Genomic DNA, 16,820 nt, shown 5'->3' with positions numbered 1-16,820 from the left:
GATGAAATACTATGATGAAATACATGAAATCACATCTGTTGGTGATTATTATAGTAATGTGTATAAATTATATATAAACCCTGAGATATGGATGTTTAAATTTAAATATATGTAATTATGGGTGATGACCACTAGTTGATATGGGTATAAAAAGGGAAGTGCTTATGATGCTTTGTTAGCTTGAAAAAGGACCTTGTGTGTCCGAAACGTTGCTATGCTGTACCTGGAATAAAGGCGGTTTTATTATTTATTTGGAGTGCTGCAATCTTTGTATATCTGCAGTTGTAGGATTAAATCATTCTTTTGGGCTTACTTAATGGCACTAGGCAAATTTGCAACTGGGCAGTAACTCATACAAAGCAATCATTATCAAAGTTTAGAGACTGAGATTTGTTATCCCATTTTTGGTCCCAAGTCATGATTGGCTAAATAAATGGCATGTCCAATCAGAAGTAATTTATGGGACTTTGTTGGTATTCAAACCAGGAATTATTGTCATCTGTTCCTTAACTGCTGCACCAGAAGGTCAACAGTAAGGTTCCTAGTGAACCTTTTCACCTTCCTTTCTCATTATGTCCTAGCATATTGCCTATTGAGGGTGGCTAATCAAACCTTTCTCCTGCATCACTTTCTGGTCTGGGTCTTGTTGCTTGAGCACTGAGCCTTGTCCTATCTGAGTTTTTCCTGCCATGTGCTAGTTCCTGTTCCTGCTCTTTAACCAGTTCCATCCCAATCCAGTGCTTTGTCCTATATCAGCTTTTCCTTTGCCTAATCCATCCTGCTTCAGTCTGTTTACTTCTTTACCCACACTGTTCTGTCCTGTTCCAGATTTTCATTTTTCATCTTGCCCCTAGTGGGCCTGAATTTCTCCTTGCCTGAAGGACTCACCACCCTCCTACTAGTATATTAAGGATTTTAATTTAGCAAATCCCTTGCACTGCCATTCGTGTGCAATAATAAAGAAAAGCACTGATAAGTATAATTGTCAGGCTAAATGTGTTTAGCAAGTAGTTTGTTATGCCTTTGTCAGAAACAATACAACTTGTTTCAAGACAGCAATATAGAAACAAGTTAACTGCCATATTTTACATACATTTTTGTGAATGTTAAAACTTGCTAAGTTCATATAAAACCACCATATTTCTTTTCTCCTTCAAAACCCACCCCTGTTTTTTGAGATGGATGTTATAGCCAGTATAATTAGTATGGTGTATTATTACTTCTGCAACTATTCTATATGCAAGTGAAATAATGAAGTGCTATTTTCAGTGGTATGCAAGGACTCACTGGTAATTCAGTGAATGCAGATTGGATCCTTGGTATTAGTCTGTAGGTATATAGAAAACTGAGACTGAATGCATTTTATAATCATAATGCGCAGTTTGAATCAGAAGTTTTTTGTACAAACGTGTACATATCTAGAGTCCTTTAGGCTAAATAAGATAAATATAGTATACTGCCATTTTCATGTTCTTTTGTTTTCAGCAAAACCGGGAGTGGTTTTTCCTTGTAGCTCTCCCTTTCTGTTATATTGCCTGCAGTACTGTGCAGTCTTCTGATTAATAAGTGTTAGTGTGAAGAAAGATTCATTGACTCTAGAAGTTTGCTGACAAATTTCACTTGTGATATGATCTGTCTTAGTCTTGATCATTATCTTTGCAGCAGAGTAATTTCATCACCCACAGCTACTGCACAGCAGGGGTGACTTGGTATTAGAGATGTGTCACTTTCCTATAACTGTATTGCTCTCCCTTTGTATCTCAGGAGGTTAACATAGTATGTGGCATGCCCTAGAGCAGGTGGTATGAGTTAAACAATGTTTTGAAGGCGCTTTTAATTGCTTTAAAAGATTACAGTTATAGCTCTGCATGATGTGCAAAAGGTCCACTGACCCACAGTCAGGCACACAGGAAAATGACCAGTATCATAAACAAAAAGGAGAAACAATTGTAAGGATATGAATACTGTATAGTTACAGGATCATGTAGGATAGCCCAAATGAAGACCCTAGTAAGTTGCACAAGGCTATTAGATATATCAGGCTTTGTAACAGCCATAGATTAGACGGTACCTGATGCAATTGTTTGTTGCCAAGATCTGAATTTAGTTACAAAATAAAATGGATCATTTTTAAAACACTAAGCACAGGTACAGGTGGATGTCTGTTGCTTAAACATTTTCATAACAAGAAAACAAACTAAAGACTGACAAGTAATAAATACAAATATGGTGATTCGGGGAGTCACTGAGCTGATGACTTTTTGTGGACTACCTTGTAGATTCTTGATTTTTTTCTTACTCTCTAATCCCAAAATATAAACTTGGGGGTACAGAACCATCCATCACTTAAGTTTTCATAATGTAATCAAGCATTATGTGGAAGGATATACTGCTACTTAGTTTTTTTGTTTAAAACATCCACCTACAGGTATACTGTATGCAGGAAAAAAATATCATGGAGCCATGTTTATAAAGCTCAGGTTGGAGTCTCATTGGAGGATTTTTTGCAGGCCCTGGAAACTGGGGGAAACTTTTATTGTACAATATCTTTTTAAGCATACTTTCCTGATGTTGCAGGCCTAAAGCTCCCAGCAAACTTAAACCATTAATAAAATGTTGGTGCATGCTGCAATTTGTAGCTCAGTTGTGGTTGAGCAAAGAGTATTTACAGTTACATTAACTTTACTATATTTTTATATATGCTGTTGTGCTGGAAATATTTTTGCATTTTCTGGCTAGGGTATTAACAGTGGTTTGTATTAATATTTAAACACGTTCTTCCTGAGCTGAAGTTACAATTTGTTTCAGTATAAGGGCAATGACATAGGGATATCATGATCACTGAGCACAAATAGGTGTTGGACAGCCACAATAACATGGAGCATTCTTTCTCCAGAGATAATTTTATTAGCATGCTGTGTGTTGCCTCATCAATTTCAGCTTTAAAAAAGGGAAAATATCCCATACCCCATCTGTATTTCAGGCATTTTTATATCTGCAAAGTATGAAAGCCCATAAACATATTTAATTAAGTATATTTTAGGTTGAACATATTAACAGTGTTCTATTAGGGTTAAAAGTGGATCTGAATTTAACAAAACAAATCAATATAAAATTACTTAAGGTGCTTCTCTGAGCACTTTTGCTATTTACACTACGTTTTATTTGTTTTTGAGATATTTAGACAGTTTTCAACTGCTAGGCAGGCTTCACCTCAGCAAAACACATTGAAGGCCAAGCGTGTGAGTGACCTTAACTGTCTATGCACTTTCTGAAATGTAATCCTGGGGTTGAGTCAGCAACCTTATAGAAGAAGTCTAGAAATCCAAATATCTCATAAACTGCTTAGAAAAGAAAATTAATGTAAGAGAAGCTCCCTGAGTAAATTAACAAATGAATAGGCATTCTGTATCAGTGACTATCAGTGATTATGATATTTATCTGAATATGGACTGGGTGTGCATTCTCAGTGTATCAGGAGGGCAGACAAGGGATATAATTTAAAAAAAAAGATGGTATCCATTGGATTGTACATACTAAACACTACTCTGCCATATGTGATTCAATACAGATGAATTAGTCATTTTTAAAATGTTTTTGATTTTCCCCATGGGCAATCATTGAAAAATTAAATAAAAGTACTAATTTAAACAAAGTGCATATATTTTTGTAAATATTTTTTATCTGAAAGCCATAGTCCTCTAGTATACTTGTGTATCTATAAAGTTCTACTCTACTCTAATTTGTGTAACCTCTTGCTATTTTACACCGACATGTATGTAAAAATGCATAAAGGAGACCACTATTATTCCAAAATTACTGACCAGTGATGTGTGAGTGAGCAAGACAAGTGTGCAAATGTGACAAGGGCTGAATGACTCTTTATTCTTTATGCATAGGATTCTACAGGTATATCAGTGGAATAACAACTGCTCTTGTATGTAAATAATGAGAATAGGAAGAGAATAACATGGGTAACTGACAATAGGAAGGACTTAGAAATTACTTCTGCAAAGTAAAGTTTACTCAGTGGCAACTAGCAAATTAAGTTTGAGATGGAAAAGTAAAAATACAGAAATAGTAATATGGGGGTGGTAATATTATCTAGACTCTTTTATATAAACACTGTTGCACTGGGTTTCTGGTATGGATTACTGACAGAAAGATAACAGCACCAGCTTTTATACAACAACACAGGGTGCAGTAGCATTTGAGTTGGCTGTGTATGATAATAATGAGCGTTGCTGCTTCAGTTCCCTGTGGTAACATGCTGTCAAATGGATCTGATGTCTTACTATGTCATTTTGGTACATTAAGGCCCTTAATTAACAGCAGTGTTCCCAACCACGTATTGCTTGGTCTTGGCACTTTCCTATTTATGTGTATATTTCTCCATGCAATAGGAAACATGCTCCCGAGAAATAGAAATGTTTTTATTTTGAATTCAAAATTATGGAATATTGTAAACAATTATGTGTATATTAATGATTCTACAGAATTACAGTACAGGTATAAGATCCCTTATCTGGAAACCTGATATCCAGAAAGCTCCGAATTACCGAATGGCTCCATTTTATCCAAATAATACAAATTTTTAAAAATGATTTCCTTTTTCTCTGTAATAATAAAAAAGTAGCTTGTACTTGATCCCAACTAAGATATAATTAATCCTCATTGGAAGCAAAACCCGTCTATTGGGTTTATTTAATGTTTAAACAAATTTCTATTAGACTTAAGGCATGAAGAACCAAATTACGGAAAGATCTGTTATCCGGAAAACCCCAGGTCCCGAGCATTCTGGATAACAGGTCCCATACCTGTACTTGAGTAACACAATACAACCTGCTTGATTTTTGTTTCAAATGTTGGAATATTGTTGTTGCCAATGAAAGCCATGTGTAAAATACTGTAGAAAGACTGAGAAATATGATCCACAGGCATTGCTTTGCCACAACACTGCTTAATTTAATATGTAGAATGCTTTCAATTATTTGAATAACAATGTTTTGCAGCACTTTCGCTGTATCCCTGGGTAAAGAGGGAGTGGGACTGAGCCTAATAAGAATATAACTTTCCAACAAACGAATTATCAGCGTATCCCCAATCCTTGCAATAGTAGGCACTCCTTCCAAAGGTCACACCGTATACACCTCAATTAACATCAACAGAAGAATAGTGAAAGGATGCCATAGACTGCAGAGCTCTGCTGCGTTAGTGCTTTATTGTACACACAACATGTTTCAAGTCACACGGACCCTTTCTCAAGTGTGAATATAACTTTGCTTTGATTTGCAGTAAGGACAATCCTTTTTGGACATATTTGATATTCTTAGCAGAGAGAAGGTGCATTTTGCCCTGCCATTCACATTGTCATGTGCTCTTTGCACTCCTCTTTATTTGTATATGAAACTACAATATTTTTTTCAGCTTTTGGATACAAAACCTAGATATTTATCAAAGCATCTACAACTGCTTTGTTTATGCAGGGTGCAAAGCAGCAGAAGGGATGTGCAGAGAAGTGGTTGTAAGTAGGAATAATGGGGGGATGATAGAGCAACAAGAACATTTTTCCAAACCTGAACATTATTCCAAACCTGTGGCCTTCAGCTGCAGTATGGATACCAACACCCAACAATAGTTGCTGTGGTTGTAGTTCAATAACTGTCGAAACCTCACCTAGACATTCCTTCCTAACTTATAATTCTAAAAAATAGCTCCCACACAAACACAAACTATAGTTTGGAAATATTACAATTTGGATCATACAACATTTCCAAAAATACAGATCAACCTCAAATATCACAAAATGTGCTCAGATATAGTGTCTTCTACTTTGACCCAACATTTTCAATATGATTTGATAAGGCTGAAATATATTTTGAGTAATAAAAAAACTATTGTGTCATTATTGAAAAACTGTACACTGTTTTGATGAGCAGGAACACCATCCTAATGCAATCAAGGCTAATAAAATCTCAAAAATACATTCAGTGAGCTGTATAATTGAAACTGGAGTTAATCCAATGAAAAGCTTAAGGATCTAATGCAATAAAAGGTGTAAAATAATTCTTAGAAGCCAGATAGCATTTATTGGTTTATGTTTGAAAGCAAACAGTTGGCTGCTGTGAGTTATTAGCCATTGGCACATTTTGCACCCTGTATTACATTACCCTATTATTGTTGTAATTATCTAAGTATGAAGTAATGAGATGAACTTGTGTATATATATATATTTAAAGATCAGCAAAACAGGCCTGAATATCTGGCCGAAATGTGAGAGCCGAGTTATTGCTGTGAATATATATATATATATACCTTTAGTTAATATTTTTCCTGCTTTGGCATACTATGTAAGGACAGCATATACTGTATGAACAGTAGATCCAGACCTTGTTAGCTTTCAACTTTCACTGTACCACATTTTAGCAAACCATTATTGAGGGCTATAAACACAACCTGTGCTGGGAAAATACTTTCCTCCATCACAGTGGAATGTCTAGCAGTATTAAACCTAACAATTTACCTTTTCTCCAGGCGTTTTACTTTCTGTTGAAATTTTTCCTCGTTGAATGATGTATTCAGAGCTCTGTGAAGACGCTATTTTTATAAAAAAAACAAAACAAAAAAAGAAACAGTCTTATTTCCACAGAGGAATATTTAACTCAAAAGGATATAGGTAGTTTTTCATATTTTCACTTCACACATATTGCTGTTTTAAATCGATAATACCAGCATATAGGATTGTCATTTCTATACTGTAAGTTGATGCTCCTAGCCAAAAGTATTAATCTGCAACTGTAGTTTAAAGCCATGCTGCTGTTCCTGTGTCTTTTTCATCAGAGGTATTTGTCCTGGACTTAAATGGTTTTTGTACTGTAGATGTATTAAGTCTGGTACCTTTATTGTTATCAAAAGATTTCATGAAGAACTAAACAGTACCACATAAAAAGATAGATGCCAGGACCTTGATCACCATTTATATCTCTCTGCTTCTTGTGTCACATCGTTCAAGCCTCATAAATGAAGGCGAGTAAAAGAAATGATGGTTGGACAGCAATGCCATTAGTACTGGAACATTTACAAACAGTGAAAAGGTACAATTGAAAGCTTTCTACTAGATTAGCTGCCAATGAATGCAAACAAAAGGAAGAATCCTTTGAGCATTGCACACATTGTAGATGGGAAATATCTTTAGTGTTAACTTTACAAAACAGCACCATGGATATGAGCTTTATGTGCATGCTGTGAATAAAAGCATTTATTTGAAAGATGGAAATAATACTGGATACTTGTGGAAAAATTACTTTTGGGAAGCAATGCTCATTAATTGCCAGAGAATTAGAAGTGTAGGGGACAAGTGCTACTTGAATGTTTTCTATTGTGTTCTGTATTATCTCAAATACTGTACCACCTAGAAAATAATACCATACAGTGACTTTCAACATAGTATGGAGTGAAAAACAAGAAATAAAAAAGATAACCTTGATCATATGTATGCAATGAGCTTATAACTTTTTTAAAATCTTTGCAATAAGGTAGCTAGCTATCTGAGGACACTGGAAATTGAGGTCAAAGGAGGTACTATCTGCAGTTGTAATGGGGAACAGAAGCTTTAGGGGGGCTTCTGAACTTCACTTTGGGTTATTGAATGTGTTTTTGATGGACTGAGAAGAAAGGTAGTCTCAGACCACTGTTTTGCAATAGGGTCCTTCTGTCCTACTACTAAATAAAGACATGGTGTGAACATATTCTAAATAACTAATTGTATGCTGTCACTTACAGGTGGACCATGCAATAAACAATCACACAGGCTAATAGGGCACTTCTTGAAATTCAGATGTTGTACAAGTAGTAAATGCCTAAAATTAGTATTTAACTGAAGTTAATGCAATACAAAAAACACCAACAGCACAATCTTAGGGATCAGACAAATTTGGGTAAGGGGTGCCCATGACCTGCTCCTGAGTTTGAGCACTCTAGCTTTTCAGGCTGATTTGAGATAGATGACAATACAAAAGTAATGTCTTTTACATTGCATTTCTAATTCAAATTAGCATTTATAACAACTATTTTAAATGCCAAAACCTATTATGATTAAGACACTTAGCTGTAATTCCAACATATTCAGTATGTGTCACAGTTCATGGGCTGCACAGTTCTGCAGTGGTTAGCATTGGTGCCCTGGCCCCGAGGCCCCAGGTTCCATGGAAGTTAGAATAATGTGCAAACAGTTTATATGTTCTCCCTGTGTCAGTTTGGAGTTACCCCAACACCATGAACATAGTTTGTGTTCAGTAGGGGCCTTATACTCTACTCTCCATTTGTATAGGGACAGATGTGAATAATGTATCATTTCTGTAAATCACTGTGGAAAATAACAGCGCTAAATAAAAAATGTATACAAAAGGGTTTTGCTATTTAAAATAAAATTAGAGGTGTCCCAATATGTGGCTATAAATGTCATTGCATTTTTTAAAATTTAAATTGTAATGATTCTAATTTACCATACAGTACATAACCATATTTACATATTTTAAATATCAATATTTCAAAGCAAATTCGTCTTTGGAAATTCTCTTTTATACAGCCACAGTGCACACATACATAAGCAGCTACCATTTTTCCCAAATTAATTCAGGGTACTGTGACCTAGGGCACTCTTATTACACCTAGGAACGCCACTTAGAAAATGGCTATGGGGATAAAAAAAAACTAGCTAATGTAACACTCTGGAATAATACTACCTATATTCAGCAAGTAATATCTTGTAAATGTATACTTGTAGTCATATAATTGCAAACATTTTTATTTTTATACACAGGGATCAGTGCAAATATATATATAGTTCCTATATTTTTTTTCCTTATAGTGCTTAGCTGTAAAGGTTTTGGGACTTTCCTTAGTAGAAAATGAAATCTAAGAAATTACATTTTGGGGTTTATTTATTAATACTCATTTTTTTTTCTAGTCAAATTTTTTAAGAAGAGATTTATTATGCCTCAGAGCTGCATAATAAAAATTAATGTAGAAATCAATCGCAGCTGTCCCTTTAACCATTTGAAGATGTTTTTAACCTCCAACATTTTGGGAGTTTTGGGGGTGTTTGAGGCTGGTGGCAAGTCGTACCATTGGCTTTAAAACTCAGTTTTCTAATCTTTTGTTAGTAAACTCCAAAAATTTTAGTTTTTGATCTTATTTTTTAAAATTATATTAGCAAATAAGCCAAATTTGTGAATGGGAGTTCGGTTGAGTTTGTTTCTGGTAAAATATGAGAAAACATTAATTTTACCAAATAACACCCTTAATGAGCAAGCTTCTGGTACACACTACATTTAATCAATACATGAAATATACCCTACCAAATTAGATTGAAACAAATACCTACCTGACTAGTGTGCAGCCAGTATTTTAGTTTTGATTTCTTTTTAATTCTTGGTAGGACCAATCTGAATACAATATGTTCTCCAATGGTTGTGAGAATAGATACGCCGAATCCTATGCACAGCATTACAAACAGCCCAGAGAAATGTGTTATGCCCATTTGCAGAGTCTGTGAAAAGAATATGCATAAAAAAGCAATTAACATATTCTAGCATTGCAATATTTTGTGCAGCTGGACAGAATGTATCTTAGCAGGGAATTAAAATGTTAAAGCCAAAGGCAGTGGCGTAACTAGATATTACTGGGCCCCACAGCAAATTATTTTTCAGGCCTCCAAAATGTTTAGCGGTTGACTTGTTTCTCCAATATTTATTGAAATTGTATATGAATTAGGGCCTCATGGGGCCCCTATACCTCCTGGGCCCCCCTGAAGCCGCAGGGTCTGCTTCCTCTATAGTTACGCCCCTGGCCAAAGGCTTTCAAAGTGTATGATGAATTGTAAGAGGGAAAATAAAGTTTAACATTCACAAAATGAATCATTCCACTGGGATGGAAATACGCACCTGCCTATGCTATAAAAGTTGATAATACTTAAATTTAAACTAATTATATTGTGCTTAGAACATATTGTAGGTGCATTACAGATGAACAGACTTTGTAGATAGCAATCAATCAGCAGTTTCATATAAATATTCCCTTGACATGAAAGCTATGCACACATCGTATAATGTAGTATGTTAAAGTGGTACAGTGTAAAAGAAGAAATTAAAGGCAAAACTGTATTAGTATTTTGTGACTTTAATGGAGTGCAAGGTGTCTGAATGTTGTTGTCGAGGTAAGTGTGTGGTTTATTAGTGTTTTGTAAGGTGACAGTCCTTCCAGGAGTATTTGTCACTCTTTGAACAGGATGTAAGCTGTCCACAACAGAGTTGTTCAATCATGGGATACCCAAATGTTGTTGAAATACAGCTGCCAGCATTCTCCAGTATAAAAGGTTAATGCTGCTCAGATCTGTAGCCCAGCAGCATCAAGAACCGATTTCCCACATTAAACATTACACTGCTCAAATCTGTAGCCCAGCAGCACCATGGACTGTTTGATAACACTTTTCTTTCCAGCTCTACATTGTCAGCAGTTCAGTTAATGTAAGACCCTGCTTGCCATTTGTACACATGAATCCCTTGTTCCGTATTCTTGATATTGTCACTGGAGGCAATAAACACATTTTGTTCAGTATCTAATACCCAGGAACATTATTTCTGCAGCTTTGATTTTTGAAGTGCAATTCTGGCAAAAAAAAATCACATAAATTGACCGCTGATAGCAAAATGATCAATGTAATGCTAATAAGAAGCATATTCACCGGAGTTATTTATTGCATCTGTAGCTTTGATCGACTTATGCTGCATAACAATTGAAGCCCTCATAGGTCACACAGACATTACTTTTTTTTTTTTGTGATTTTAGGCAATAGTGATGGGCGAATTTCTTGCGGAATTTGCGAAATGTCAAAACATTTGCCATTTCGCAATTTTGACACCCCCGTCAATTTTGACACCAGCGTTAAAGTCAATGGGCGTCTGAATAGTGTTGACGTGCAATGGTTTTGATGTGATCGACTTTTTCGATGCACGTCAAAATTCGGCGGCGAAAAGGGGAAACTCGCCACTAATTTGCGCCTGACGAATTTATTCGCCCATCACTATCAGACAATAAATAACCAAATTCAAACAAGTTCTTGAAGTAACAGGTTGCATGCAGTAACTGCAGAATGACCAAAAAACAACATTTGTGCTTTAAATCCTTGATTGGAACAGGAGCAGGATCTCTTGCAGTGTTTTCCTGCATTCTGCACTGTTCTTACTTTGCTTTAGTATTTCATCGCAGGCATGGGCTTTAAATTGGTGGAAGCTTAGAACTTTGCATGTCTTACATGATGACAAAATGTTTTCTCTCATTGCAAATTAGCATCTCTTGTGGTTTTTGGCAAAGCCTAAATGCATTTTTTACATGAATCTTTTTGACTATTGTGCAAAACACAGTGGGACTGTGAAGAGCTGTTGATATGGATGACATACACTATTCCTACAGTAAATTATGACAGTGAAAGCATTGTTTGGGGCTGTTATTCATAAGCAGGGACTGGTATCTTGTTAAAGCAGAAGCAAGAATCTATGGTGCCAAATACAGGAAAAATACTGCTAGAGGAATGGTTTCAGCCACACTAAACCTGAATTCAGTAGGACATATGGCTAAATAACACTGGAGTGACTTTAAAAGAAAAAGTCACACTAAGTTGAAGCCTATAGGGTTCATTTACTATAGAAAAACAAATTGCAAGGAAACTGCTATACAATATATGCACTTAAAATACAACATTCCTTCCAAGAATTCCTGTATAAATGGGTATGTCACAATTAGGCTAATAATCTAGTAGATTGGGCAAAAATGGGGGCAATTTGCATCTGTGGCATACCCTGCATGCAGCACGATTAAGCTGATGCAACATAGAGCACAGCAGGCACTTTCTAACTGGACAAGGCATACAGTATATATCAGACATAATGCTTTTTAAAAACATTTTAGCGGTAAGGCTGGTGTCACATGCAACATTTTTCTAGCAGTGGAGTAATGCCTGCGACTTCTCCCAGGGCTCCCACTAGCTTTGATTGGAGCCATGCAGAAATGTGTGTGTGTGAGTGCTATTTCATATGAAAATAGGGTCAGTGCAACTGTGTGGCAATCTTTCTATTGCATTACAGCTATGTGTATTTTGCAAAGTTGTTACTTTAGTATAGTGTGGCACTTGTCCTACAGGTTTATGTTAAGTAATGTTTTAGGCTGTTATTACTGCTTTGAATAGCTACATTCCCACTTCTCTCATTCTTCTTAGAACAATGTTGAGGTGGTACGTTTTTGAGCAGTCTTTAATAGTTGGATTAGACTTTGTATGGCAAACTTTCTTTTATAAATGTATTTTTTGAATTTGTGTAAACAGAACACACTTTTGACCATATTTACAACACTAACAAATTTTCTTCTTGTCTTACTCTGCCAAAGGTCACCTCAGTATATCTGGGTTATTTTCACAACACATCTCATATTTACTGAAAACAGTAAGTATGCCGTTGTGAGAAAAATGTGGGGAAATTTCTCTTGTTGTAAATCTTACAATTGTAGTGGGGAAGATTCTCTAGAAAATGAATGCCACACAGAAATGACATACTGTACAGTACGTGGATATTAGCATTGATAAGATGGCATAGATAATGAGATACATTCTCTGCTCATTAAATCTCTGTCTTTATAAAGGCAGTTCACCAGCCTGAACCTCAAGGATTTCTCTTATCATTCTTGTTTAAATTTTGTTCTACAATATAAAGTTAATGTGCCATAACTTGTCCTACTCCTTTTATTAAATTAGCAATGGTGGGCCAAATTTTCATCTTGGTTTAAAATACTCTTTAGTAAATATACCTTATATACACTTAGTGGGGGTCATTTATAAAGTTTGCGCAAATGGTTGTATTGCCCATGTTTTTTCCTGACGCTATGATATTGCACTGCTCTGCCTGTCTTTCCATTTTTTTGCCAATTCGCATTGTGAATAAATATTCCGCCACCAAAGTTGTGGGGTAATTCAGTCGCAGAATGTGCGCATAAATATTCACGATTTTTGACATATTTAAAAAGCTCTTATAGACATTCGCATTGTGAAAACAATTTTGCAATTCTGTTTGCACCACACTTTTTCAGCTTTATAAATATAACCATGCCCAGGGCAAATATATTCACTTTGCGAATCAATCTGCTTGCGTGAAGTTTATAAATGACCCCCAGTGTTTTCCTGTTTCTGTTAAAGTGGCAAGTTGCTCTATTCTCTCCTCTTGTTTATTGACTAGAGCATGGACAAGCCTCATACCCAAATGAGCTTCTTTCCTACTCAGCACAACATTCAAAATGTCAGTGCCCATAGTCACCATTAGAGACGCTTTCTCTAACGTAGTGACATCATTGAGTAAGCATATAATGTCATCATGCCACGGTTTGGCAACAAATTCAAAATAAAATGATGCCATGGTTGTGAGTTCAATGTCCATTTATAGGGGCAAATTTACTAACAGTGTCCCTGGCAAAAATTCGCCAGCGAATTAGAATAGCGAAACTTCGCACCCTAGCCACGTGCAGCATACACGTCCATTCAATTTTAAATTTGCCGCCGTTTGCAAATTAGCCTTCGCTAGAGCTACTTCGCTTTGCCTAACGAATTTACGCTAGCGCAACTTCGCTACCTTTCGGCTCCCTGGACACAACTTCAGATCTTTGTAAATTTCCACAGCCCTGACGAATCTACGACTGACGAAGAGCCGCAAACTGTGGCAACGCTGGTGGATTTGCGGAGGTAAATAAATTTCCCCCATAGATTTTATGCTGTACATTTCTCCTGCCTGACTGAACTAATGCTTCCTTCTTAGTCCTCACTTCAACCCCAGGAATGGCCCTTGGCCTTAACACTAACCAGTCAAACAGAGAACAAACACATTAAAACATGTGCAAAAGAGCATTTATTGGTGTAAGTAACTTCAACCAACTTATTTAAGGATGTAAACAGGAAGAAAGAAATTAATAAGGATGAAAATATTTTAAGGTGAAAGTGAGCTAGATGAACTATAGAATGCTATAGGAGAAAAGCAAGAGGCCGGTAAAAAAAATATAAATACTGAATTATAGAAACAGATGGGAGAAACAAAAAACAAAGATGTAGGAATGAGATGTGCTTATTTCAGAATGTTAAAAAACCAACCAGCACTAGAATATTTAGATAGTGTGCTCCATCTGGTTAAATGACCTTTATGTTGTATCCTTTTTTGGCTTTTATTAAGAGTTAACTTTAAACTAAACTAAACAAAATCATTGCTCTAACTGAAAAAGATGAAGACACTTTCTAGAGCTGTGCAATGTCAAATGAATGCATATAACAACCAAATATAATCCTTAAGTGCTTGCGATTTCAACAGCATGATGATTTAAAGTGCACTAATGCCAATGAATACCAAAGGGAATAATATTAAATACTACTTACTTTTATCAATGTGGGTGCCCATTTGATACTTTTATACTCATAAAAATGTAAGCACTTTGCAGTATAGAGAGCCATTAATCTGGCTTTTGGATATTAAAGCATTTTATAATAGGACTATACGCATTCCTACTGTATAGTATTTTGATTTGTAAACTATAACATCTCTGGCTACAGAATTGAGTTGATGAGAAATAGTCTCTCAACCAGTAAATACCATTCGTTTTATCTTTTCAAGTTCATAAATAATCTTTGCACACTTAAAAAAAAAGATACACTCAATTTATTTGGAAAGTGCTCATGGGAAAGGTCTTTACTTTGTAAAAAACAATAATCTGTTGAAATATATATGTTTAAAAAAAAAGAACTTAAATTTTAAGTTTTAGTGCCAAACATTGTACATAAAAAATACTTAAGGGAAAAACTAAAGAACAAAATATAGCCCTCGATGGAACCATAAAGTATATGGCTTTACCCACTTTTGTAACGCTGGCTTAATTAGTAGACATTTCATGTATTCCTTTACTAGAAATGAGACTGTTATATTTTAAAGCCAGTAAGATGTTAAAGTATAGCTCCTCAAGAAATAATGTGAAGCAGTTTAGCCCAGCCCCGACTGTTTACATTTAGGGGCAAATTCATCAAGGGTCGAATTTCGAGGGGTTAAATCCCTCGAAATTCGACTGGGGAATAGAATCTAATAGAATCGAATAGGCAATTCGGGCGAATTTACGTGCTGGCGAATAGTCGAATTGGCGACTATTCGCCAGGCGAATTGGCGACTATTCACCAGGCGAATAGGCGCTCGATCGAATATTCACTCGAAGGATTTTCATTCGATCGAAATGCCTTTTTATTCTATCAAAAACTTGGAAAACAAGCCTATGGGACTTTCCCATAGGCTTTTAAAGCAATTCGGTAGGTTTTAGGTGGCGAAGTAGGCAGTCGAAGTATTTTTAAAAGAGACAGTACTTCGACTATCGAATGGGCGAATAGTCGCAGCGTTTTTGCGCTCGATCCAGTACTTCGACTATCGAATGGTGAATAGTCGCATCGTTTTTGCGCTCGATCTATTCGAATCATTCTACTCAGGCGAATTTACGCCAATTCGATAGTCGAGGAGCACAAAAATTCAAAGTTTTTTTACTTCGAATCCTTCACTCGAAGTTAGTGAATCGGCCCCTTAGTGATGGGCAAATTTGCGGCAAATTTGCGCGATTCCCCGCCAGCGAATAAATTCGCAAAACCCCCGCGAAAATTCGTGGCAAAAATTCGCCGGCGACAAAAATATTTTTTCCGAAAAACGGGCGCCGGCGTCAAAAACGAGACACCGACGCCGTTTCGTGAATTTTTCGCTGTTTCACGCGAAATTCTCAAATTTTCCGGCGAAGCGAAACGGCGCAAATTCGCCCATCACTATTTACACTGTCAAAAAGGTAGTATCAAAACAAAGAGAATACATGAATGAATCTTGATGCAATTGATAAATACATGAAATATGGATATGAGTTACTGATTTTATGAAAATAGGGACAAGTGGTCATTTCTTGTTCTATCCACCATTTAATGCTAGTTGGTTTCTCTAAAATTCTATCAGCTTTTACTTATTGCCACCTACTGTACATTACAATTGCCTTGTCTCCAAAACACTAGTGATGGGCAAATTCGCGGCCATTTTGCTAATTTTATGCCATTTTGCGAATTTCGCGCACATTCGCCCATCATTACAAAACACTTATGCTACCAGGGGTATCTTGACCTCAGCTACAATCAGGTAGAAAACAGCAGTGGTCAATAGTCCTGTATCTACCAGTCACTGCTTCTGATATTAATATCAAGATATAAGCTGTCTATTGGGACCAGCCAAATATGTTCTGCATACACTGGGGCTCATTTATAAATAGTGGGCAGTAACCCATAGCCACCAATCAGTGATTACGGTTTTTCAGTCAGCTGCAAGATGGACACTGAAAGCAATTGTCTGATTGGTTGCCATTGGTTACTGCCCAGGTTCAAATTTACCCACTATTTATAAATGACCCCCACTGTACCTAATCAATATCCCCACATAACTAGATTGACCCAGGTTTTTATACCATAGTATGTAAGTGACATCTGAGAGTTGTATCTGAGTAGAGAAAGGCTTCTCCAGGCATGAAAGGTAGTGGTTACAGGCAGAAATGTGAGCAGAACCTTGGGGTTTGTTCTGGGTTTGGTATACCTAATGTAACGGATACACTATGCTACAGTTATTGGACTCATTATCCAGAATGCTCAGGTCCTGGGGTTTCCTGGATAAGGGATATTTCCATAATATGGATCACCATCTAAAAAAATTATTTTAACATTAAATAAGTAG

At 36.2% G+C, this 16,820-nt stretch overlaps 1 protein-coding gene across 1 annotated transcript in view; it reads right to left on the bottom strand.

The window, feature by feature from the left end:
* The window catches only part of grin3a.S (glutamate receptor, ionotropic, N-methyl-D-aspartate 3A S homeolog), a 196,517-nt gene that overhangs the window by 15,564 nt on the left and 164,133 nt on the right, over nt 1–16,820 (bottom strand). The window contains 2 exon segments of the mRNA XM_041580074.1: nt 6,524–6,597; nt 9,386–9,550. Coding sequence (XP_041436008.1) covers nt 6,524–6,597; nt 9,386–9,550 — 239 coding nt within the window.

This window comes from Xenopus laevis, chromosome 1S (genome assembly GCF_017654675.1).
Source record: "Xenopus laevis strain J_2021 chromosome 1S, Xenopus_laevis_v10.1, whole genome shotgun sequence".
Taxonomy (NCBI): Eukaryota; Metazoa; Chordata; class Amphibia; order Anura; family Pipidae; genus Xenopus; species Xenopus laevis.
This window is presented reverse-complemented; position numbering and strand designations above follow the sequence as displayed.